Source organism: Camelus ferus, chromosome 3 (genome assembly GCF_009834535.1).
Source record: "Camelus ferus isolate YT-003-E chromosome 3, BCGSAC_Cfer_1.0, whole genome shotgun sequence".
NCBI classification, from domain to species: Eukaryota; Metazoa; Chordata; class Mammalia; order Artiodactyla; family Camelidae; genus Camelus; species Camelus ferus.
The window spans coordinates 79,848,033-79,875,757 of record NC_045698.1 but is presented as its reverse complement, the minus strand read 5'-3'; the positions used below and the strand labels follow the sequence as shown (position 1 = coordinate 79,875,757).

The following is a 27,725-nucleotide window of genomic DNA, read 5'->3' as shown; positions in this document are numbered from 1 at the left end:
TCCTGGCTAACATAGGTTTCGGAGAATTTGCTCTCAAAGTGATCTTCCCTCTGGAGAGTTTGCATTAGTTCTTTTCTTTACCTAGTTCAATACCCCAGGATATGGTAAGCAGAGAGAAATGAAGAGAATCAATTTCAATTTCAGGTCAAGGATGATTAGTAAAGGGAAAATACAGGGATACAGAATGAGGCTGGGGCGGTTAAAGGTAGTATTAATTTTCCTACCTAAAACATCCATGTACAAACACTGGAAATAGCATGATTCTCACCCATAAGCTCGTATTTTCAGTCATGACGTTTGATAGAAAACCACAATATATAATAAGGCAGTAACAGTATAAAAAGTGCTTATTACAAATCAAGAATAATCCAGCAAATGTTTCTAATGTGTTTAACTTTTTAAAATACACATTTTACATGATTTAAATATTCTTTTTAAGTGTTTCTCAACTTGAGTTTTATAGATTTAAATCATACAAAAAATAAAAATGAAGCTATCGCCAAGTTTCATAGAATTTTAGGTTTGAATTTTCATGCTCCTCTCTTTCTGGATTAATTCTTCACCTTCAAGTATTAGTTGCTTTTCTTTGTTAATATCTCAGGTACAAAAGTTATATATAACTAAGATATAAATAAAAAGTTAATCTTAAAAATGGGGTGGCAATATACCATGATGCCAATTCAAGACGATCTAGCATTTACATTCCAAAGAAACTAGGACTCTTGGTTACCAATGACAGAAAACCTAACCCAGACTGGCATAAGCAAAAAGGTAATGCATTGAATCATAAAATTAAAAGTTTGTGAGTAGGGATGTCTTCAGGCATGGCTGGATTTAGGCCTCAGAATGTGTCATCAGGACTCAGTTTCTCTCTCTCCATCCTCAGTGTTGGCCTACTCAAGCTCCATGTGATATGTGAGGCTGTAGCTGCTACAGCCATCTTTCAGTACACTGATATACACTCATCCAGTCTGAACCAATCAAAGTGTGTAAGGAGACACAATGTGCTGACTGCCTACATATAGGTCACATACATCATCTCTGAGTTGGTTGGTGGGTGTGGACTTACCCTAAGAACAAAGAAGGGGTAGATTCTTCAGAGGAAAACCAAATGGATGTTTTTCAGAATATCGGGAATACATGCCCAATATAAATGAAGTCTTTTCATAATAAAAATTATGTGAACAAAAAATAGCATCTACAAAAAAGTGCTTTGCGGTTTTTAGAGTGCTGGAAAAAAGAACAATTTCTTGAAAATAGTATTCTCAACTAGATTTTCATTGTTTATTTCTGATACCAGTACTTAAATAGAACTAAAACTTCTATTTCCCCCTTTCAAAGCCCCTTTTACAATATTAACTGAAATTCAGGGTTTTGACAGCTGTGGCTATCAAAAAAAACAGGATATATTTCCAAACAACTAGAGATTAAGCCCAATTATTGCCACACATAATTGTCATCAGAGTTCTTGGTTGCAAGAGCAGGTGTAATCTCTGTTAAGCAAAAAGGGACACAAAAATGATGAAGCTGAAGAAACAGACCTGGGAAATAAGCTGGAACTAAAGAACACTAGGAGGCCAGGGCTGCCACCGAAATGCTGAAGGGAAGTCGGCTTAGGGCGCCTCTGCTGAGAACGCTGCCACCACCACCACTGCTGGTACCAGTACCTCCTCCGAGTGCTGCTACAGACACTAGAGGAAAGAATTTGTAACTCTTCCCTATTTCTCCGCATTGCTTTTTTTTCAGATGTGAAATTTCACTGAGAGATTTCTACCCGGTTGAGCTGTGAGAGGGACAACCTGCAGCATTCTGGCTTCCATAGGAGAAGGCCTCAAGCACTCAGAATAAACCCTAACATTTAATAAGCCCATATAATAAGAATAATGTAATTTATTATCTCGTAAAAGTATGGCATAAGTAATTATGTGGCAAATATTGTTTTTACTGTATGATTGATAGATCATCTTCATTAAAAAGAAGCACAACAAAGGTATTTCCCAAGTCACACAATTATTGGTAGAAAACAGGCAAAAACTGATTACTCTCAATCAACTCTTTTGGCTCCAATTCCAGTAGAAAGAATTCCTTAAAAATAAATCCCATCTCATCCCCTCCCTCACCAAATTTATCCTGCCTGAATAAGTTAAGTCATATAGGCTTAATAAGGCAATCAATGAACTTAGAAGACAATCAAAGCTCGACCTTCCAGGGTTGACGATGGCAAGCTGTGGACAAGTTACTTACTTCTCCACCTTGAGTGTAATTGGTCAAGTAGTCAGTCTCATTTACTGCAAAGTAAATACTAGTGTTCATCTAGGTTAGTTTCCATTACAGCTATTGGAAACCCATAGTCAATATTCTATTGTAAACTGACAGAATAATGTGTTATCTCACTCCTAAAGATTCCCATCCAGACTATGGATCTATATACTTAGAGGGAAAAACCTGTGACTTGGCTTCTATATTACCACACTGCTTTTTTGATTGCAGCGTAAAGTCCATTATTACCCTCTTAGAATTCAACCCAAGACACAGAGCTATAATTTAAAGAAAATAAAGAATAAGATATAAAGGAAGTATTTAAGAGGAAAATTTGGCTTACAACATACTGTTGTTGTTTTAATTAAAGTACAAGTTCTTGGAAGCCAGCAATTTTATTTATAAAAAAGCCTTGTTAAAATAAAATCAGATAGAATTTAATTACTACAATATGTTTCTTCAACTCAGTTAAATATAAACTACATTCATTTCTACATTTCTGTTGTGAGTTTGAATTAGAATATGCTGGGAATACAGTTACAAGTAAATGTTAATCCATGAAGTAATTAAGAGATCATTTGATCTGCTTTGCAGTGGTAGCCCAAATTCTGTCACTCTTCTTTGTCACAGTCATATGTAGATAGGGATCTTTTGTTTTTGTCTTTTTGTTTGTTTGTTTGTTTTGTTTTTATAAATTGAAGTATAGTCAGTTACAATGTGTCAATTTCTGGTGTACAGCACAAAGTCCTCGTCATGCATATACATATATATGTTCATTTTCATATTTTTTCATTAAAGGTTATTACAAGATATTGAACACAGTTTCCTGTGCTATACAGAAGAAACTTTAAAAAAATCTATTTTTATATATAGTGGCTAACATTTGTAAATCTCGAAGTCCCAAATTTATCCCTTCCCATCCTCTTTTCCCAGTAACCATAAGATTATTCCCTATGTCTGCGAATCTGTTTCTGTATTGTAGCTGAGTTCATGATGTCTTTTTTTTTCTTTTTTCTTTTAGATTCCAATATGAGTGATATCATGTGGTATTTTCTTTCTCTTTCTGGCTTACTTCACTTAGAATGATGATCTCTAGGTCCATGCATGTTGCAATGCAAATGGCATTATTTTATTCTTTTTTATGGCTGAGTAGTATTCCATTGTATACATATGCCACAGTTTCTTTATCCAGTCATCTGTTGGACATTTAGATAAATAAAAAATTAAAAAAAAAAAAAAGAAAAAGTGTCTATGGTATGTAACTATTATGCATTATTGAGTACAGTGCTTAATAATTCTAATAGAAGAACTAATTATTTGCACCTCCAGTTAACACTTATTACACTGCCAATGAAAAGAAGTTTTCATAAAGTTCTAGACATATTGATCTACAGAGCAGGTGGGGGGAAATACAGTTTTTCACTTATTCAGTCATTTCTTCAACAAATATTTCTTGACCTCCATACAAGTATCAGGCCCTATGACCACTGAGATCCCTACTTTCTAGAAGCTAACATTAAAAGACAAGGGAAGAAAGACATTAAATAAATTACTGCAAATGTGGCAAGTGCTACGAAGAGAAGGTATAAAGGAGAAGGACAAAGCAAGGTCAGGTCAGGTCAGGGAAAACCTCTCAGGAAATGACATTTGATAACTGAGCAGTATGCTGGAGGAGTTGGGGAAGTCAAGGAGAGTGTTTTCCAGATAGAGAAAACAAAACCTATAGAAACCCAGAGAGGCAAGAAAAAATTAAGTATACCTGACAAAATGAAGGAAGTGCATATAACTAGAAAAGAGGAGCAGAACGATGTGAATGTAAAGCTGGGGTTATGAGACTCTCTCATAAGGTGATGAGAAAGCCAATGAGCATTATTAAGCAGGAAGATAAACTTACAAAAGCAGTTTCGGTTATAGCAGAAACTGTGCTGGAGTTGTCTAAAGATCATGAAAATAAACAACTTGTTTATAAAGGTCGTGAGAAGAAGAGAAAGAGGGTGATATCTCAAATAGCAGATGGATTCATTTATTACTTTCATTTGATGGTTGGATTCATTTGAGCATGCTTAAATGTTGATGATAAGAGGCCAACAGAGAGGAAGATGGAGGGAGACAGGTCACTCATAAATGGAAGAGAAGGAACTCAGAGCTCAGGAAATCACTAGGCAACTTATCAGCCAGTATGTTATGTTCTCCAGCAATGCTTGACGGCAGAGTAAAGCCAGACAGATTCACTCAATAGTCAGAATTCTTAGTGGTGGTGCAAGGAAGTCTAGGTGGGAAAGAACTTTAGGACACTGTAGAGAGAGTAAATGATGGATTAGAGTGCATGGATAAAGAGGAAAATAAAAATAGTAACAATCAATTAAAGAGATCTCAATAAAGGCAAATAGGGGAAAGTAATCAGAGGCAAGATGTCTGTATTTGTTATTTCAAAGTTGGAAAATGTCTGATGATGGCTCAAAATGCACCTCTGCAATGGGTGGAGATCAATGTTAGAGCTAAGTAGGTCAAGGAGCTTTTCCACCAACAGCCCCCTCTTTGCATAGGACTCTTGTTCTTTTGTGATGTTCTGTTGGGTTAAGAACTCTAACAAGGCAACCTGGAAAACTCCTCCTTCCTCCCTGCCACATCAAGGCCAAAGAGAAAGCAGAGTGGGACCTGAGAGAAAGGGAAGACAAGGAATAGTGTGCCTGAGCCTGCTTTTCGTTTTCCAAACTTTTTTTGAAAGATACAGATCCTTTTGTTCAATTAATATCTACCATGGAAACACAAAAGGTAAAACAGGAAAGTACAGCTGGAAGCAGGATCGGAGGCCTTTAAACTCCCCTTGCCCCATCTCCATCTTCCCATAACCTTGTATCTAGCAGCCACCTAGGACTTTGGAGCACAAACTAACCTTTTGTTTGAAATGAACAAAAAAGTAAAAATTCCATACACGTCCTTGCTGGCATCATTGTGATGGATCACTTAGGTTGAGACAATATAGAGATCTGTGGGCACAAAGCTCTAGCAAATCATGAAGAAACTGTTTTACATCTCCCTCTCCACATTTAGCAATAGGATCTATTTGTCTTTGGAGAAAAACCTGTATGTACCGAAGTTTCATTAGGAATTCTGTGTATATAATTGCATTCAATTCTCTCAAAATTCTTGTGAATAAATCATATCATTTCCATTTTGCAAAACAACAGTTGAGACCCAAAGAAGTCAAGTAACTTGTCCACAGTTACAAAGCTAATAAGTGAAGGGGTGAGAATTCAAAGCATCTGATCCCAAAGCCCCAAAGTCCATTACATCACATTGCCTCCAAGTTCATAAATGCTACACTGTTCCTCTATTATCATTTATATATAAAATTCTCTGGCTAAAAGCCCATAAAATGTTTTCTCATACAAACATTAAAAACAGCTCAACCCTTGAGAATTATCATGTAAATTTTTTTTTTGGGGGGGGTAAAAGTGCATAACACAGTCATTCTAACAGATCTCGGCTCAATCTATTTTCTTTTGGTAAATAATGGTTCTCTCTGCTGCTGCTAGAATAAAACTTGATGTTGCCTCTTTAGTGTTGATTATGTCCTAGTTCTGCATCTACATGATTGGTGAGGTTCTATCCTAGGAGTTAGGCTAAACCAGTATTATTAACCCAGAAGTGCTGGCTGGAGATGAAACCCCAACCACTAAACGTAAAGGTAACACAGGTCATGGAGACAAATATTTGAGAAAATAATCACTGAATAACAGGCCATGAGAAAAAGGAGCCCAAGTTAATTTTAATTATTCTAGAGGAAAGTTAATTTTAATCAAGAGCTTCAGGGAAAAAAAAAAGTCAGATGCATAATTAAGAAAAATAAAGTAAGTATAGATACATAATTAAAAGGGAATACAAAAGAACATGCTAGACTAAAAAAAATAGAAAACTATGAACCAGATAGGAATATCTGTTGTTCTTCTACATGTGACTAGAGTTAATAAGTACATCTACTGACCTTTCAAAATAAATCCAAGTAAAATGAGGCCCTGGGATATCTCATCATCCATAAAACTGCTTTCACTAGTCATTTATAGTATCTGTTCTCAAAAGCATCGTGAACACAATCCTTTCATGTTTGGAGTTTAGAACACAGTCAACTGTAGATTATTAACCATAAACAGGAGACTGATCAAAATAATTAAAATCCACACAAATTCTGAAAGAAATTTGTATTTGACCTAAAATAACACCAATCTCCTCTGTCATGCATGGAAACACATAATCTCACAAATATTCTACCCCCATTTCCGATCAGCACTAACACTATTTAGGTATAGCCCTATTACTGTTTAATATTCAAATGCAGTAACGGTAGAGACATCTCTCAGGTACCACAGATGAACTACTTCGCAGTTATCAGCTTTGCAGAAAATCCAAAGCTGAATGTAAAATTCCTATTCATTCATTCATTCATTCAACAGCTATTTACTGAATGCTTACTTGTGTCTGGCACTGAGGTAACTACACTGGTGAACAAAACACCAATGTCTACTTCTTTCAAACAGCGTTCTCTCAGAGCAGAACTTACTTCTGAAACAAAGTCACAAGTTTAAATTGAACACTGCTTGGAATCTTTTTACCTTTATTAAATTCAAGGAGGCCTATAATTCACTTTCATAAGGATACAGATTATTTAAACCCCTCCAACAGTCCCTTGGAGGTCTGGGAAATATCACATAAAAAATAAAAACAAGATTGACCTTCATTTTAATGAGTTCATATTCTATGTAGTTATTGAAACTTAAGGGCACTGAGCTAGCTAAATCCAGATTTTTAAAACTACTTCAGGCATTCAAATTGTATTCTCAAGTAGTATGCTAAGATGTTTAGATTTTAGGTCCTTGAAATTGCTTTTTTGTTTAACTCTGACATTGTCCCTTTAGTCTCCCCTATGAATTCCAACATTCCACATTTCAACTATGATGTTATATATTCTATGTCTATGGTCATTATTTTCTATATTCATCAATGAGCCAACAGCCATTCTCACCAACAATGTATCTTCATGATTATGTAATTAACTTATTATTTTCACTTACCTTCTGGACAACCTGCCTTTTTCCACTTGGCTGGAATTTTAATCTCTTCTTACTTGACTTTCTAACTTTTTAATCTTTGTGGGTATCAACATTAGTTTAAACCCCCAAATAGATTTTTCTTTTAATCCTTGGTAGCCTTGGTGTTTTCCCTAGAATACTGTTTTGTTTCTCTAAATTTCATTAACATCCAAGCAATCTCCTAAATTTCTTCGCAATAATAAGTTTCCTCTCTGTGTAATCTTAACTTTAATACAGTAACAATTTTAATCACCTTAACTGACTGCTTCTTTGGCCAAACTCGAAACACAGCTGAGTTCCCCTTGACCCTACATACATACACACACACACACACACACACACACACACACACACACACCCCTCTTTCCATTTCTGTAAATAATACTATCATTCATCTATTTACACAAACCAGAAACCCAAGAATTACCTTAATTTCTCTCCTCTTTCTCCTTCACCTCCCTCCCCAACTCCTCAAACTTTTAAGCAGGCTATCTACTTTCAGGTCCTAAAATAAAGATTTTTCATCTTGCCTCAAGGGCCATAAATATTTAATTGTCTCTACTAAAATAATACTTTCCCCTCCTCCTCTTAATAGGCCTCATTCCTTCTCTTTATTGGGTTTCAACTTCAATGTCATCTCTTCAAAGCCCACCATCACTAACAGGGTTTGGTCTCTGACCTTCTCAATCTTCTTCCCCTTGTGTGTGCCCTTCACGTGACACACTTCAACTCCAAGGACATGATTTGCCTGTTCACCAGTTTGTCTATATGTGGCCCCCAGGAGAATGTAAGCTCTACAAGAGCAGGAGCTACATCTGTCTTACTCTTTATTTCCAGCTGTAAATACGCCTGGCACATATTACATATTTAGTAAATATTTGCTGAATATATGAATAAAAATAATGGGAAGTTTTGATGAAGAAATGGTGAGATGCTGGCCAATTTTATAACATACTACCACTGTGGGAAACAAGACCATGGGTACCAGAAGTTAAAGATCATTTTTTTAAATTAAAAAATCTTCCTTCTCACTCTTACCTTGATGACTTCAAGTGGGGCTACCAAGATCTGTAACAGTGGTTCTCAAAGTGTATTCCTGGACCAGCAGCCTCAGGATCACAGTGCCTTTTCAGAATGATGGTTCTCTAAAAATATTTGTTGAATTCAATTGAACAGACTTCCTATTATTATTTCCTTCTTTCTTTATGCAGATTTTCATCAACTACTCTTTGTATCTTTTAAAATCGTGCCTCAGAAGTAATACGTACTGTACTGAGGTTTAACCTACTCTGACTTCTACTGATTTCTTTCATGTTAGTTCCAAATCACAAACTTAGCTTCAATGTCCTTTATATTGCTGTTTCATACAATTTCAAAAGATGGAAGATACAAAGCAGAATCTTTGTCTGCAAAAAGGACACATTTCCAAAGATGTCAATTTATCCAAAAGAGAGATAAAATTGAGAAATAATACAAAATCGTGATTAAAATGGATTAATGGCAAGAACAATAAAATTTTTAAACAAACATTTCTCCATTTTCTATTCAAAATGACAGCAAAAAGTTCTCTCTTGTATGACAAGAAATATAATCAGTGGCTGATAGGATACTACAATATACATAATCCCCCTAAATGTCCCAAATCAAAAGGACTGATTTTATGAAAACAGTTTAAAAAAAAAACTCATTTTTTTTTAGTCAGGAAAATTTGTCTTCTTTTTATTTTAGTTTTATTACATTTATTTTTCAAACAAACTTTAAGATTAGAGCCCACAAAAAGATAAAAGCTCATGATTTCTGAAACACTTATGAATTACTAGCAGAAAATGTCACAAGCTGTACTCTCATTTACTTAAGTATTATTTAAAATGTGAGGGACCACTAGAGCCTTGTATGAAAAAGTAAATCCATTATTCCAGAATAATACAGGGCAAAAATGGAACTAGAAAATTAGTGCCCATTTCTTCTGTTTTACTCTTTTTTCAGTGGAATTTGGTGTTAAAAAAATCATTCTAAGCAATGGAGCACTGACAATTACAAATTCATTATATTATTGCTATTAGATTTAAACCACATCCACACTGGTTTTTATAAAGCTGAATATAAGTAGCCTTCCACCTAAAAATGTTTATTCATAGAAAAATGTACACAGATAACCTGTCAGTCTCTAAATGTACACAACAGGTACAACTGATCATTAATTCTAAATCAAAACACAAAAACTTCATTACTGACTGTCCAAAGATACAGTAAACTCTCAAACGAAAACCTAAAATTCTATTTTAGATTAAATGTTAATACATTTACAACAAGCCTTCATTAGCACTCAGCAGTAATCCTTTTAATATCAAGAACAACAAGAAAAGCTTCCTTGGCCCTTATTCTTTGAATTGAAATCTATTTAATTATATGTCAAAGCTCACTCACCACCATACAGCCTGCATATAAACACGCATCAAATTTAACTGCACTATGACTCTATTGTACTGCTTTACCCCAAAATCCACCTTTCAGGTATCATCCATTAGTTTCTTTTTTATGTTTCAGAGCCAGTGGCATTCCTTTATTCTCAGTAGATTCTATAGACTTACTTATCTTACAAGGTTGATTGAATATACTGCATGTCAAGCACTGGGCTAAGCTGTTTATTGGCTCTAATTAATGCTCACAGTAACTCTTACCCAAAATGTAGGCAGTGGTACTATTCCATTTTACAAATGGGAAAAATCAAGTCATAACCAAGACGAATTATTCAATATAACAAAGCTAACGGAGGTAGACGATGAACTTCAACCTAGATCTATGGGACCAATGTCTATGGTGCTCCCAACTATTTCCCCACCACACATATTTTTATTCATTCTTTTCGGTCTCCTTCTTAGCTCCTTTACTTCCCCCTCTATCTTTCAATTATAGGTAACATCTTCAAGACTATTTCTTATACTCTTATTCTACCCCTATTTCTTTAGTAAGCACATATATCCTGACAATTTCAGCAAGATAGGTCATATACACGAGATTCTAAAATCTGTACTTTGGGCCTTTCACTTTAGTGCTGTATTTCTAAATCCCCAAGGGATATATTCAGTTCGATAACCTAATACTAAGACCAAACTCAGTACAGACGATTTCCAAAATCATTTACAACTTAATCTTAATTTCACACAAAAAACTCAGTTCGTCTTAGTCCTCATCCAACTGATTTTATTTGTCCACGGAAATACTGTTCTTCTCTTCTTCCCTTCATTTTCCATATAAAACTAAAATCTAGTCCTATTGCTTTTCCCCCTAGATGTGCCTTGTGGGTTTGAATTTTCTACTTCATTCCTAGTACCACAACCTGATAACCCAACTTACCGTGTCTTCCTCCCCTGCTATTACCTTACTGCAATCCTTCAGGCTCACCATCACAGACTGATCTTCCCCAAATACAATTTTAACCAAGTCATTCTGTTTGAGAAATCTGTAAAAGTAGGCCAGTGCCAACAACATAAAATCTACATGGTTTGCAAGGATCTCCTCAATCTAACCCCAGGTTACTAACAATTGCTACTACATGCCTTCTACTCTCATTCGGCTCATCCTTTACCCTCCCCAAGTCTTCTAAGAGCTCTCCCTTCCCCACCATGTATCCACACTTGTCACCATCTCACTTCTTCCACATGTCCTGAATCCAGCCCACCTCATACAGGCTCTCAGTGCTTACAAACAGAAAGTACTCAGCTACAGTCAGGAAACATGGGTTCTAACGCTGGTTCTGACATTATCCAGTAGTGTGACTCTGGGCAGATTTCTGAGGTAACAACTAGTCCAGATTGTTGTTTCTTCATCAGTAAAATGAGATACTGAATCAGATTAATCTCTAAAATTTTATTTGGCTTAAAATTTTTTAAATTCCAACAATATCTATTGTCTTACTACTTTAGTGCTTAATCATACGTTAAAGGTTTTTATCTATATTCAATCTTCTTTACTAGATTATAAAGTTCCTGAGGATAAATATTATGTATTATACATTTTTGCAAACTCAACAACACATAGCATAGTGTTTGATAAGTAGATTAAACACCTGTGACTGATTAATTCTGACGACTCCTGTTTACAACAAAATCAATCAAGATAAATACAGGAATACCCTTTTAAGTAATCAAGCCTTAAAATAATTTCATAATTTTCAAAATCACGAAATTAGGGTATGTGGGGAAGTTTTATTCTTCCTTTCCTTTTCTTTTATTTTCTCCAAGTAGCACAAGATAAAACAGGATCTGAGAACTGGTTTTCAGGAAGCCCATAAAAACATATTTGCTAATGCTTAGTTATAATCAGTATTTCAGAAAATTTTCTGTGGAAAGAGCGGCAAACTCTAGCTCAGCTCTTTTAGGAACTTCTATAGCAAAACAGTGTTCATTTTATACTGGTCCCCTTTCAGTTATTTTATTTTGTTTATGGGGTTATAAAATTACATGGATAAACATGGAGCCAGAATTATATTTAAAAACATGTTTACTTTGTATCTGTTTAACATAAGAGTATCTGAAACCCACGTCTCTGGTCCAGAAGCATTACAGAAGAATACACTGCAGCTAATGCACCTGAATGATTAAGACATACAGTATTATGCTTTCTAACTCTTAGGAATGGAAGATGTTTCCATGAATACATTCTAGTGGCTGTTTTCATCAATTGTACCTGACTATACCTGAGAGTAAGTTAGGGCATCAAACTTTGAGTTAAAATCTTATTATCAAACCAGTTTTCCTTAAGGCTACTAGGAAAAGCAGAATCAACTGTAAAAGGCCTTGTCCAGGGTAGAAAACAAACTTTGCCAAAGAGCCTGAATTTCCTGGTACTATAATTTTCAGTGTTTCTTAGGAATTAGGATGGTATAATTTTTTCAGAGAAAGGAACTCAAAAATGGGGCATCATTATCCATATTATATTTATGTGCCAACTTAAAAAAAATTATAATTAAACTTAAAAGCTTTTTCACAGCAAAGGAAACCAATGACAAAATGAAAAGACAACCTACTGAATGAGAGAAAATACCTGCAATGATATGACCAATTAAGGGGTTAATACACAACACATATAAGCAGCTCATATAATTCAACATTAAAAAAGCAAATAACCTGATTGAAAAATGGGTGGAAGAACTTAAAAGACACTTTTCCAAAAAGGAAATGCAGATGGCCAACAGGCACACAAAAAGATGTTCAACATTGCTAAACATCAGGGAAATGCAAATCAAAACCACAATGAGATATCACCTCATACCTGTCAGAACGGCTATTATCAAAAAGAACAAAAATAACAAATGTTGGCAAGGCTGTGGAGTAAAGGGAAACCTTGTACTCCCTTGGTGGGAATGTAATTTGGTGTAGCCACTATAGAAAACAACATGGAAGTTTCTCAAAAAACTAGAACTAGAACTAGCAGATGACCTAGCAATTCTACTCCTGGGTATATCCAAAAGAAACAAAAACACTAATTTGAAAAGATACATGTACCCTAATGTTCATAGCTTCATAATTTACAATTGCCAAGCTATGGAAACAACCTAAGTGCCCATCAACAGATGAATGGATAAAGAAGATGTGGTGTATACATATATGCATACACCATATATACAATGGAATACTACTCAGCCATGAAAAAGAATGAAAATTTTCCATTTGCAGCAACATGGATGGACTTGGAGGGCATTATACTAAGTGAAATAAGTCAGATAGAGACACAAAAATACTATATGATATCATTTATATGTGAAATCTAAAAAATACAACAAAACTAAACAAAAACAAAAAAGAAGCAGACTCATAGAGAACTAGGGGCCACCAGAGGCTGAGGGAAGGGGACAGGGGCAATATAGGGGTGAGGGAAATAAAGAGTTATTATGGGATTATATGAAATCATGTGTGTTAAACTTCTGAAAATTGTAAAGTATTACAGAAGTCAAAAAAATCTTTCATTCACTATAAAAAATCAATTAAAAAACAGATATACAGGGCAAGATTTATGAACCCTCACCCCTCAAAAAAGTTCTGATTGGCAGTAAAAACATTTCTATATTTTTCTACTTTAATATTTAAATATTGATGGCAGATATATAAAAACTTGGTGTCTAAAAGTATAGTAAATAATTACAAGTGGTCCCTGAATTGTGGGTAACTCTTGCTTTGGAATTGGGTGAAAAAAAGGAATTATAAATATGCACACATAGGTGTGTGTAAATGTGCATATGCAAACATTAAAAACATACATGTGGGGATATCTTCAGAGAGTGCAGCATAGGGTTAACTATATATTATATAACTATTGTATTTCATTTAATATGTGACAATTTTGTAATAATTTTATAATTAATTCAAACATTTGACATACCCATTCACTTTAAAAAAGTATTTAAATAAGTTTTGTTTAGGGTTTCAGTCTTACTAAGTAATGACAGAACCTTAGATGTGGAAGAGTATCGAGAGTCAGATCTAACACAATGTCACAGTAAGAGCTCAATAAATAAATATTTATGTACTTGATTTTTAATACTAGGAAGATTAAGGGAAGATAAGCCAGAAAGAAGTGCTTTCTAATTTCAACTCCATCACTCATTTAAGCATCTGGCTCCTTTTCACATCATTTTCCTCATCTCTCACTTGCTTTACCTATGACATAGCAATATACACTTAAGCATCAGGAAAGCAGAAGAACTACAGAAATGAAGGAATTACTTCTTTTACAGATATAAACACACAGAACTTCTACAATTCTCAGTTATAGCATGTACCTTTCTGAATTTTTTTTTTAAGTTATGGCAGGTGATCATGCTATTTCAATAAAAAACTATTTAAAGCCAAGCATGCATAGATACAGTTTGTTTATTCATCCAACAAACATCTAGCACCCTTATGTGCTGTGTGGTACATGAAATACCAAGGGTAAAAAGATGAATAGGGTTCTATGGCCTGAGTGTTTATGCCACCCCCCAAATGTATATGTTGAAATCAACCCTCTCAGGTTCTCCATCTCCATTAGGATTCTATATCCACAAGTCTGTAACTGATCGCCTGGCTGTGGCCCTCCCAGTGCAGACATTGTGCACTCTGGACCTCATGCTGCCATCCACCAGCCTCAGTTCAACCATGCCCAGAAGGGTGTCTTCTGCTTGTCCAGCAACTGTGGACCAAATCTGGTGCCAGTTACCCAGCAAACTTAACCATCCAGTAGATTCAATCACATCATCTCGAAAATGGTGTGAAGTCTAACGTTGGAGAGTCAGATGGGTGTCTTCCTAGTTGTTCCTCCTCCAATACTCTCCTTCAGCCCTAGGGTGTCTAGTACACCTCTCTTTAGATTTTTATAGTTACTCACCTATAATAATTACAATTTTTTAATATTAAACTTCCCCTGTCTGAATTACTTTGTGGTTTCTGTCTCCTGGTTTGACCTAGAAAAATACTGGCAACAGTAGTCAAAAATAAGTAACTCATTACTTGAGAATGAATAACACGAGAACTAATAACCAGGTAGTTCTTTTACAAATAATAAAATGAGGAAATGAAAGGAAATCATCTACTAAGAGTCCAACTTTATAGGACCTATCAGAAAACAGAATTTAAGGCTCTAGGACAAGAACTTGAGATATATAACAATATTTAAAAATACTAGAAGAGAATCACAAATGAAGCTGAGCTTAAGTACCTAGAAATAAGGAAATACAAAATTAAAGGCCTCAGAAGGGCTAATACTGGCAATTTGCCAATTCGGTGAATGTTAGGTTAAATACTTACGGTTCTATTTGTTAAAGCCTAGAGTAGAGTAGAACAGTGAAAAAGCCCAGAAAGCTAGCAAAGTCAAGGTGAGATTCAAACTCAGAACAACCTGCTTTCAGGTCCATTCTTCTCCCCGTTCTTGTTGGGGTTTTTTAATTGTAATAAGATACACATAATACAAAATTTACCGCTTAAACTATTTTGAAGTGTACAGTTCTATGGCTTTAAGTACATTCACATTATTATGCAACCATCACCACCATCCATCTCTAGAACTTTTTCATCTTCCACAAATGAAACTCTGTACCCATTAAACACTAACTCCCCATTTCTGACAGCCCATGGCAACCACCATTCTACCTCCTGTCTCTATGAATCTGACTACTCTAGGTACCTCAAATTAGTGGAATCATACAATATTTGTTCTTTTGTAACTGGCTTATTTTGCTTAGCATAGTCTTCAAGGTTCATCCACAATGTAGCATGTGTCACAATTTCATTTCTTTGTAAGACTGAATAATATCCCATTGTATGCATATACTATACTCTTTTCCTTTCATCTGTCAACAAACACTTGGGCAGCCTCCACCTTCTGGCTACTGTGAACAACGCCACTATGAACATGGGTGTACAAATATCTGTTGGAGTCCCTGCTTTCATTTCCTCCGGGCACTTACACAGAGGTGTAACTGCTGAATCATATGGTAATTCTATGTTTAATTTTTTGAGGAATCACAATATCATTTTCCACAATGGCTGCACTACTTCACATTGCCAGAAGCAATCCACTAGGATGCTCATTTTTCTTTTCATGCTGCCCCTATTCCGGTGACATGTACTTTACTGTGTTTTCACATAGGAACATGTACTTAAAACAATTCATTCATTCAATTCATGTGTAGTTCTTTACTGAACAACTATTACATGTTAAGCACTCTTCTAGCCCCTGTGACTACAGCAGTGAAAAAATGCCACTGCCCTTATGGAGTTTATGTATCAGTGATACAGACACACAAGAAAGAAACATACATATATATATGTATATCAGATAATGGTAAGCTCAATAAAGACAAATAAAACAAGGTAAGGATATAGGAAGTAATGGGCAAGTGTTTTATAAGGGGTAGTAAGATATTTCTCTCTGAATGATGATATTTAAGAGGCCTGGGGGAAGTAAGGAAACAGCTATGAGAGATTGAAAAGAGCAAAACAGCAAGCCAGTCCTCCATGTCTTCTAATCCAGGAGGCTGTATTCTATCTCATCTGCCATAAAACACAAGCATTTTTTAAAAACAGTTAACCTACTATTTTAAATGGTTTAAATGAATTTCAAACTTTCAGTAAACATTTAGAATTTAGCCATTTCATTATAGAGAAGTTAAAACAGGACACATCAACAGGCTTAAAGGAAGATAGCTAGTTTTGATAAACATTGACTCAGAGTGGCTACTATTTTGGGGGTAAGCAGAATGGTTAGGAAAAGGTTTCTGTAAACATAGCAACAGGCAAGTGAGAGAGACAAATTATCCAGGTAAATCCTGAAGTCATCCTTAATGACTCGCTTTCTCTCACACTTGAGCCAACAAATCCTACCATCTTTATCTTCAAAGTATCCTAGAGTCTCCCTTTCACCACCTCCACCACTGTCTAAACCACTATCATCTCTTGATTGAATTACTGTAAAAATCTACTAATTGGTTATTCTGCTTCTACCATTGCTCTTCTGCAACCTGTTCTCTGTATGGCACCCATAGTGAGCTTTATAGACTATAATCCAGATCACACACATCAACTGTTCAAAGTCCTCCACTCAGAGTAGAATTCAAGTTTTTACCGAGGCCAGTAAGGCACTACAGGATTCCTGGTCCTCCCTCTCCCATCACTACTCTCACCTTATCATGTGAAATTCTCTTCCCACACACATCTACCCCACCACAGTAGTCTCTTTGCTATTCTGGGAATACTACAAACACATTTTCATCTCAAGGCCTTTGCACTTGCTGTTCCTGTTTACTGGACTGTTCTTCCTCAAGACATGCACACCTCTTTCAGGTCTCCAGTTGGATACTGCCTTATTAAACAGAAAGGCCTTCCCTATCTGAAATAGTACCCCATTATTACTCTCTGTCTCCATAGTAGTCCACTTCGTTTTTCTGCATAGCATTTATCACGACCTGATAGAATATATACTTGTTCAATCTGTTTATGTTCTTTCTCCACCCACCAGGATGAAATACCTAAGAGGACAGGGACTTTGCTTTGATTACGACTATATTCCCAGTACCTAGCAATGCCTGGCCCACAGTAAGCTTTCAATAGATGTGGATGAATGAAGAAATAAATGAATGAATTCTTATTACTAGTATAATGTCCTCATTCCAGGGGAGAGGGAAAAACAGTTTAAAAACGCATCAACAAGGAAACTAACACCCAAAGCTTTGGTTTCTTCAGTTAGCATATACAATTCTATTTGTATTTGTAATAAATATGTCTATAGTAGGTGGATGACTTATGAAACTACAACTCCTCCACTGAAAATAAAGAACTGACTAGAACTTTGGGAAAGATTTCTGATTATAGCTAGAAAGATGAAAGTTGAAAGCTACTGAAAATTAAGGGCAAGGAGGGAGGGTATAGCTCAGTGGTAGAGTGTGTGCTTAGCATGCACGAGGTCCTGGGTTCAATCCTCAGTACCTCTATTAAAATTAATAAATAAATAAACCTAAATACCACCACCCCACCAAACAAAAATAGTGAAGGGAAAACACCAAGTACTTCATTATCTAGGATGCAAATTCGTTTTTTTAAGCTATTCACAATGTGATGGCTGAAAATAGCCATTATTCTTCACATATATCTATGCTAACTATATAAATTAAATTGTATGATCCAGCCCACAAAGCAAAGTAAAAAGTCAAAATGCTCAAAGTCAAGAAACTCCAAAGTTTCTACTCTATATGAATATTAACTTGCTTAACTATAGCATTTTAAAGGCACATTTAACAGGAAAACTGAAAATTACTACACTCATAAGAATAATGCTGAAATATGGTAGCTATAAGAAGTATAACTTAGGAATTTCCTGATTTATAAGAAATACAGCTTAATACCAAAGCTTTTTGCATTTGTAAACTACCTTAAAAAGGCAATAAATGGAGAACAAGAGGCAGTTGTCAGATAAATTAAGATTATATGACTTTGTCTTGACCCTAACTCATTATCTGAATATTTTCATTATATATTAAAAGGGGAGGAGGGTACAGCTCAGTGGTAGAGTGTGTGCCTAGCAAGTACAAGGTCCTGGATTCAATCCCCAGTATCTCCATTAAAAGATAAACAAATTAAAGAACCTAATTACCTACCCCCTCAAAAAAAATTAAAAAAAAAAAGAATGCAAAAGAAGAATATATATATTCATTTACATTATTATGAACCTCAATGAAGAATACAATACTGTCACAATTTTAGGTAGTTTAAATTTTACAAGCTTTACAAGCGCAAAAGACAAAGATTCAACTATATTACATAAAATTATTAAAGACGTTCTCTCATTAATTCAATTTATGTATTATTTGAGTTTTTACAAGAGTAACACTGAAATATCATTATTAAACAATTTTTCAAAAAGTTAAAAAGCATAGAGGGTTCAAGCTCTGAAGTCTCACTATTCCAAATGCAAGACATAAATCAGTATTTTTAATTTTAACCTACACCAGGCACAACCAGGAGGACCCAGGAGCGCAGGTCCCTGTGCACCTTTTCCCCATGGCTCCTGGCCTGGTCCAGGGCTGTGGCTACAGAAGAAGCCGCGCCCAGAGGCCTGGTTTCCCAACAGAGAACACTATAGGTAAATCTTTTCTCCAAATGGGAACTCATCTGTTTTCTGAGGTACCAGCCTAAAATTCTGTAGGACTGAAGAAAAACCACTTAAATATTTCCTACCCAGGGTAGATACCATAGAGCAATCAATCAATAAAACATAAAGCAGTCTGAGCAAATGCTCCAAATTTGAGGGAAGTCCTATGTTTTTGTAGAACCAAACAAATTAAAGATGGCTGATGATTTGATGTTGCAAATTTAGAGGAGCAAAAAGACACAGCAGCATTCCTACAAAACATAATTGGCATCAGAATAGAAGTTTTCTTCATATAATCTGTCTCCTTACCTTTCTACCTCTTCTTACCTCTTGCTATCACAGAAGCAGTGTAAATAATATCCTTCCTACTTCAGTAATAATCCAAAGTTTTTCTCTACTTTCCTCCCCACCTCCATTCAGCCTTAGATATTAACTTAAATCAGATTTCGCTCTATAAAAATGCCAGCTGGTAAGCCAATATGGGATACTTCCTTCACATTTTACATACTTCTCAATATGTAACATATAAAGTGGCTGGGCTAAGAGATGTATTTTTTCAGTCTTGGATTATTCTTCTGCAAGCTCTAGACATATCACTAAGAAAAATCTTTTATTTTGGGCACTAAGCACCAGCAGCTAAGTTTAGATAAAATTCACAAAACAAAGCACAGAATTTTGGTTTATTTGCACAAGATGATGCTTATAAAACTTTCTGAGACTTTCCCCAGAGTACTTGGCCATAAAGAATTACAATTACTTCTGAGGAAACGAGCATGTTTGACCACTTACATTAGTCCTAATCTGGGAATTAAGAGGTGTGGATTCAAATCCATAAGTTTGCAAGTAACAACACTGAACATCTTTATAAAAATAACTCACCTTTGCATCTTATTTCATAATTTTTAACATATTTTCCTCCTAAAGAATCATGACCAATAACAACCTTGTGAAGCAATCATTACCACCATTTTACAAAGAAAAAGATTCAAGTCCACAGAGCCAGATGTGCCAGGGTTAAGAACTGAAAGAGAGAAATATTTTAATGGCTGGCTTTTTCGGACATACAATGTCCAAATATAACACAAGAGATGCAGAATAGTTCCCAAAGAGCAAAACATGATGTACTTAGTGAATCTACCACCAAAGTTTGCCACTCATGGCAGTACAAGTCTCCAGACCACAATTTGATCAGAAGAATGTAATTCTCTCTTGGACAGATACACAGTAACCAAATATTACAGACTGGTTATCTGTGCCCTGCAAATTCACATTTTGAAGCCCTACCCGTAATGTGGCTGTATTTGGAGGGGGTTCCAATAGAAGTAATTAAGGTTAACTGAGGCACTGATCTGAAAGAACTAGGGTCCTTATAAGAAGAAACATGAGAGAGCTCACTTGCTCTGAGGACACACACTAAGGACAGTGAGAAAACAGATGTCTACAAGCCAGGAAGAGAGTTCCCACCAGAAACGAAATTTGCTGGCACCTTGATCTTGTCTCCAGAACTGCAAGAAATAAATGTCTGTTGTTTAACCACCCAGTCTGGAATATTTTGTTATGGCAGCCCTAGCAGACTAATACACAGTGTACTTAAGACCTGTAAGAGTAGCTAATTATTATTTTATAATAAGAAAGTAAACTTATCAAAAACATGGTATGGTGCTTGTTAGAAATGTGCTTGGAGCCAAGAAACAAAACCAGGGGAGCTTGATGAATAGGATATTTTAATGACCTGAAACATCCTTTTTATTGTAGGCACTCCCTCAACAGTGGAACCAGATTATTCGGATTTTTCTGAGTTAAATTTCCTTTCTTCATGCACTGCCAATTCTGGTCTTTGTCTCAGAGATCTCTTTTGGTTTCAATAGCACAAAGTCACTTCAGAAACTTCAGGGGGCATGTGCTTTCTTTACGTATGTTAAAAAATTGAAAAAGCTATAAACTACGGATTGAGATAAATATTCGCGTTATCAGTGACTTTTCATATTTTAGCCATGACTCATTCCATGTACAGACAAGATAACTCTCAAAGGGTAAAGCACTTTCTTCACTTCCAAGTCCTCAGAGAGCGCTTTACTCTAGTTTCCAAGCACTTTAAATAGATTGCAGGGATCAGACCGCAACTCCTGTTCATTCTATTTTGCCAAGACCCATTATAGTTTATTATGTGGCTGTATGCAAAGTATCATATTTGATCGGTACAACACAACCCCTTCTTAAAAAAGTATATGCTTTTCCCTCCAAAATTATGAAACTGAGTCTTAAGTGGTAAAGCCCAGAACCACACTTTTTTCCCCATTTTTTACTACTTCATTTGAGTAAATAAATGAAATATCCCAGAATTTCCCTGAAATAAAGATATGTGTGGTCATTTGTAAACACTGACAGTTAGCTTTTATAATTAACGTTTAAAAAGCCAGAGGGGTACTATTTTAGCTTGACATTTTTATTTTATTAGCAGTTATGGCATGAAGATTTGACAATGTGGGCACGCTCATTAGGACTTATTCTAACCTGATGAAATTTTGTCATAGATCTATTCAAAGCTTTGTACAAACAATTGTCTGTTACCCACACTTACTTGGAGGCAGAGAAAAAGTTAACTAATAACTCAAAATAGAGACTAAGACTAATTCAGAGTTTGTTTCTACTGATGAGGGAAAACAGTTATACAAAGTAATCTCAATCACCCCTGGTAGCTATAAATCCATAACTTCAATAGGAGAAGGGAAAGAAACTAGGCTTATTTACTCAAATATAAGACATAACAAAAAACTTACACATAAATTTCATTCAAATGGAAATTGGGTGGGTTTTTCTTTGTACATCATTTAGTTCTTAAATTAAAATAAAGATATCATTTAATCTACTTTTGAAAACAGAGAAAGTGTTCTATACCCCCAAAAATGGTCTTAAAAGTAAAATAACACTATTTGGTGAAAGTAATCTCTGACTAATTCAAGAATGCAACGGCACAAAATAAACCCAACCATAAACTATAAATTATTCACAAAATAATCAAGAACCTTTCCTTACGTTGGTTTTTCAAGATGTTTTCAAGAAGAAAATGCCAACATTTTAAAAATAAATTTTAGGAAGATACTTTAAAGAGATCTAAGCAGATCTAGGTAAGAGGTACTAGTAGATATATTTTATCTTTTGATACTAAAAGCATTTTTATATATCTAGTTAATTGCTCACTAAGGTAAATAATTATTTCCCTTTAGCTTATTCTTTAAGTCAGAAGACTCCCCTTTTCTTATTTGAACCTCTGAAGAAGTGGTAAGGAGCCCTGGAGGTGGCAGAGAGGTTTCTAGGAATGAAGGCAGGAGTACAAGATGGCCAAATCACTAACAATGCCTGGCTCCCTCACTCAAGTTTACCCCAACAAGAGCTGCTCAATTTTTGTCAAATATTTACACACACATGCAGGCTGAACGACTATTTGGAGAAAAGGTGCTGCATCCGAAGCAGTTCCAAAATTACTGATCCAAATTAGATCCGATAAGGTGTCCTATATATGATAATTAAACACTGATTGGGCCATGTACCAGCATGTCTTCCAAAAGACTTATATTTCTCAACTTAATCTCACAGATTTGACAAGAAAGTATACAAACTGTCCTTTCAGACATCAAGGCGCACATTTTTGCTACTCATTATACTTCTGTGTTATCCATATTCTAAAGTCTTTAACCAAAATTAGTTCTAAATTAACCAAGTTCAATTACAGAGAATGATGAATATACATAACCCACCCAGCTGGGCTGAGGCATGTTATCCTCCACCTCCAACACATACATTCTTTCTTATAGCAAAGAAATTTACCAAAAGCTACCGAGTTAGGTCATAGCCTATACAGGTACCTAATTATAGAGATAACAGCTACCAAAGGTTACAGCCCATGCCCAATTAAAATCTTAAACACATACACACTAAATGCATAAAAGATAACATATACACCTTATATATAAAATACAGCTGACACTACATATATTATATATTATATATTATATATATATATATATATAACTAAATGAGAGTTGGTTTGCATATGTTTGGTACAGTTAAATTACTTTACATGGAAATCTCCAGGTGTTTAAAGCAATTTGAAAAAAGGTTCTCGAAAATATGTAAATCCAAAAAAGTTAGTCGCTTATAAACCTGGAAGAAAGTATCCAGGTCATCTATTCCAACTGCCTACACCAAGAAAGATTTCCTTTGGTTGATTTTATCCAACTGCCATGTCACTGCACTTCAGCACAAGCAAGGAGTTCGGTGATTAGACATATTCTGCTTCAGAGTTATAAGATCATTAATGCAACCCTGAGGAAATCATTTTCTTTTTTAAAGAATTCTGAATTTATAAGAATAAGAAGTAAAATACATTATAGAAGGCAAAGAGAAAAGTAAAATACTTCAAGTGCACCAGGTCCTAATAAAACTGTCTTTGTCACAAATAACAGGGACAAAAACAAAAGACAACTATACTAGTTATCTTAAGATCTGGTTCTGATAATCGCTACTGTTAGTCACTTAACCATCTTGCCTTCAGTTTTCTCTCATCTATTAATCTTAATAAAATATTAATATGCATAGTACATACAGAGTTAGAAACACCAACATAATGTGCAAAAGCACTTTAAAACAATAAAGAACACACACTTGAATTATTATAAATTATAGTTATAATAATTATAATTGGAAACATACCTTTAATACTTTATTAAAATGACTTAGTGTAAAAATGGTGGTCATCATCACAGCATTCTGTTCATTGCCTGATTCACTTTACTACAACAATAAAATTTAAAATCTTGCCATTTTTCTCTAAATTGGATTTATTTTTCTTTGTTTTATGACTCAAACATTATACTAACCCTCTTACTCAACATTTTCAAATAATTTAAAATCAATACATATTTATTAAATTCCAAATATGTATAAGGCACTATGTCATATCCCTTTACTAAGAGGTTCACCAAACTGCAGACTGCCAAGGCTCTCTCCTTTCTTCATTTTTTTCCTCCTGGATTTACATTCAGTTTAAATAGTAACTCACCTGAGAGTCCCTCTACCTCCAACCACTTATAAGAAGAAAGGAGAGAGGAAACTAAATTTATTCAGCTCCTGTTATGCACTTGGCACTACACCATTATACTTACATCACCTCAGTCAATCCTCACAACAACCATAGGAGACAGGTATTCACATCCCATTTTAGAGATAAAACAGACAAGAACCACAGCAGAGGAAAAATTTAAATCAGGTTTGCTGAATCCAAAGCCTATGATCTTTCCACTAAGTCAGTACTTTGCAGACTTTCAAATTTCACAAACCAGTACCACACACATGCACACGCACACACACGCACGCACACACACACACACACACCTGGTGGTCCTCATGTGGCTGGCAACATTTTATTTTCTAAGAAATGATGTTTCTAAAGCCCTACTACTACCAGCATTAATTTATAAACAAAATGATATTAACATAAAAAAAGGAAAACAAAGACATAATCTCAAAATAAGGAACAAGCCTTCTGAACAAAGAGCAGGTGACAACCTTACACCAATATTTTCATCAAGGAACAGGTCCTTCAACTGGCAAATAAGAACAAATGCACTGAACTTCACTGTTTCCCTTAAGAGAGAAGTAGAACAAAGACCCTAAAACACTGTCCTGCTACTCTTCCTAATTTCAGTACAAGGGTGGTAAGAACGCACGTAGCCTTGACTAAAGCCAGGGGCTTTCTCAAAGTTTTGCCAAGGCTCTGAGGACAAAGACACTGGCAGAGGCTTAAAAGTAAGCTAAAGAAGCCTCTGGTATAAACAGTAGAACAGTATTACTATGTATTTTCACAGGTAGCAGTCCATGTTTAGGCTTTTCCTTCAAATAAAATCTGATGCAATCAGAAGAGTGGTTAAAGAATATAGATCCGCTGCCTCACACCTAAGAGCCTCATCCATCTTCAGCTGCTCTCCTGTCTTTCCAGCCTTATCTATCACACTTAATTAAAAAGAACAAGGTCTTGTCTTCCTCATGTTTTGATGCAGGATCTGATATTAGGATGCTAAGTTACTATTTGAGGGTCAATATACAATGGATTTATTAGCTCATTGCCAATGCCAGAAAAAGTATAATATATTAACAAGTGATTTTGAGCTAATTCATAGTTTATCCTCCAAACATGACCAACAGGAAAAGTCCTAACAATTCTGAGACACACAGAACCTCAATACTCACTACAGTCTCTTCATATCTCTATTTCTAATTTCATCTACTTACTAGGCAGAGAATGGGATCAAGGGTCTCGGGAGGGAAGCAGACAGAAAACAACCCGCTATTTGCTGTCCAAGGGCACTTGGAACTGACCTCTATAATTCATTACAATTTATGAGCATCTAGTGTATCAGGCAAAACATCAGGTACTTTCTCTACGGCCTCCAATCCCTGCTCCAACACTATTCTATCCTAAATTGTCCTGAAAGTCTTCAGAATGCAACAAAACTCACTAAACATCTGAAGCTTCTAAACAATCACTTGAAAATAAAATTCATAGTTTTATGAAATAACTCTGTTAGGTCAACAGTTTTGGCAAATCCTCTCTTTTAAGGATTAAATAGTATCCTGGTTGATCCATTACACTTTGTATGGTACAGTTAGGTTATGTACCTACACTGCTCAAAGACAGATAAATAAAAATAAATATTCCTGATTTTGTCAATGACTCCCCTTTAAAGTCATAATACAATGTTATTGGAACAATCTATTCATATTGTAAATGAAATGCCTTCTAACTTTAAAAACAAAAGCTACAAGGGAGGTAAATTAAGCATCTTTCTGGGTAATACAGGTAATATACTTAGGTTTTAATCTCTGAATTTAGTCATTGTACATACTCTTCTCTTTACTCAGACTATCCATTCCTTTCTTCACTCATTTTTTAAGGTCTAATTCAAATACATACTCCACTGTGGAGCCTTCTCAATGAATCCACATAAAATCAGTACCACACACTGTGTACTCACATTGCACTGTGAATAAACTTCGTAATTCATCACCATTTTAAGCTTCTAGCATGTCGGGTACTATTTTAAGTGTTTAACATATGTCTCAATTAATTGCATTATTTCCAAGCCTCTTTCTCTCATGTGACTTTGAGTTAGTCCGTAGGAGGAAACTTAATACCCATTCTTATCCACTCAGTACTTATCACAGAGCTTGGTACATAAGTTTTGAACAAATGTACATACTTTATAAGAATATACATTTTAGGAATATTACTCAGCCATAAAAAAGAAATGAAATATTGTCATCTGCAGCAATCCAATAGACCTGGAGAATACTATGCTCAGCGAAATAAATCAACAGAAAAATACAAATACTATATATTGTAATTTACATGTGCAATCTAAAAAATAAAATAAACAAATGTATACAACAAAGCAGAAACAGACTCACAGATATAGAAAACAATTTTGTTGTTACCAAAGGGAAGAGCAAAGTAGGGAGGAACAAATTAGGGATTATGGGATTAACAGATATAAACTACTACATATAAAACAGATAAGCAACAAGGATATACTGTACAGTACAGGGAATTATACCCATTATCTTGTAATAACCTATAATGGGGTAAAATCTACAAAAATACTCAATCACTATGCTGTACACCTAGCACTAACATAATATTGTAAATCAACCACACTTCAGTAAAAAAAAGTACACATTTTATTAACAGAAATATACAACTATATTTGCCCAAAATATAAGGACTATAATTTTATCAGAATCTTTTAAGTTTTATTATTCTAATGCTAAATTTGATTCCTGATTTTCTCCTACAAGTGAAACTGATACAAATTTTTGCATCAATATGTTTCCCACATGTCACATCGTCATTTTTTACCTCCCTCCACCTCATTTTACATAGAAAATCAATTGCTGAAATAATTTTATCCTTAAATCAAGAGTTATTCACTGAATGCTTTATTATCCTGGAGTCAGACAGACCTGCATTCAAATCTCAGCTCAGTTACTGACTAGCCATATGATCTTACTCAGTTTCTTCATTTACAGAATGGACAGAATAAATGGCATCTATTCCACAGGGTTACAGTGAAGAGTAAACTAGATGATATATTTCAAGCAATGGCACATACTAACCACTCAGTAAGTTGGGAGATGCTGTCCCTGAGATACAGATTTAGCCCTAATCTAGCAATGATTACAGTCTTACTTTAAACCAGTCATATTTAAACAGATGTGTCTAAAAAAGAACATCAAAAATACTCATGTAACTTATAAAAATGTAACTTATATCCCACACCTCATTCTGAGACTTGTTACTGGCGGAAGGACAAAGAGTAAGGTATAGGCACAAAGGGCTAGAAAACTGTCCCCCAATGACTCTGAAAGCACAGTTGAAATCACTATTTTAAGTACTGAATCTATTAAACCTTTCATAAGAGGACATTCTCAAACTTATTAACAGTCAAAATGTTGGATTTGTTAAAATGCCCAATTCACATTTCCTATTTCCCATTAAATGTATTTTATTCAATAAAACATTTGTTTATACAGCAAGCTCTCTTAGCAATAAATGCTTAATTAAAACAATTGTATTGTTTTTAAATCCTCAGAAAGATTTAAGATGTAGAAAAAATATTTTCCCTCTATAATCTATTCTTAATTGGGGATTTATGAGTTTATAAAATCAGAAAGACAATGCCCTGTCATCAGTGCCAC

The 27,725-nt window shown here is 35.0% G+C and overlaps 1 protein-coding gene across 8 annotated transcripts in view; it reads right to left on the bottom strand.

The window, feature by feature from the left end:
• COMMD10 (COMM domain containing 10) overlaps positions 1 to 27,725 on the bottom strand; it is a 161,201-nt gene that overhangs the window by 81,562 nt on the left and 51,914 nt on the right. Inside the window, exon 6 of one of the 8 annotated variants that reach the window (XM_032476545.1) lies at positions 8,306 to 8,494. The exons of the other annotated variants lie outside the window; for them this stretch is intronic. Coding sequence (XP_032332436.1) covers positions 8,408 to 8,494 — 87 coding nt within the window. The 3' untranslated portion in view covers positions 8,306 to 8,407. Of the gene's footprint in view, positions 1 to 8,305; positions 8,495 to 27,725 lie in introns of those variants that run through there. 8 annotated transcript variants of the gene reach the window in all.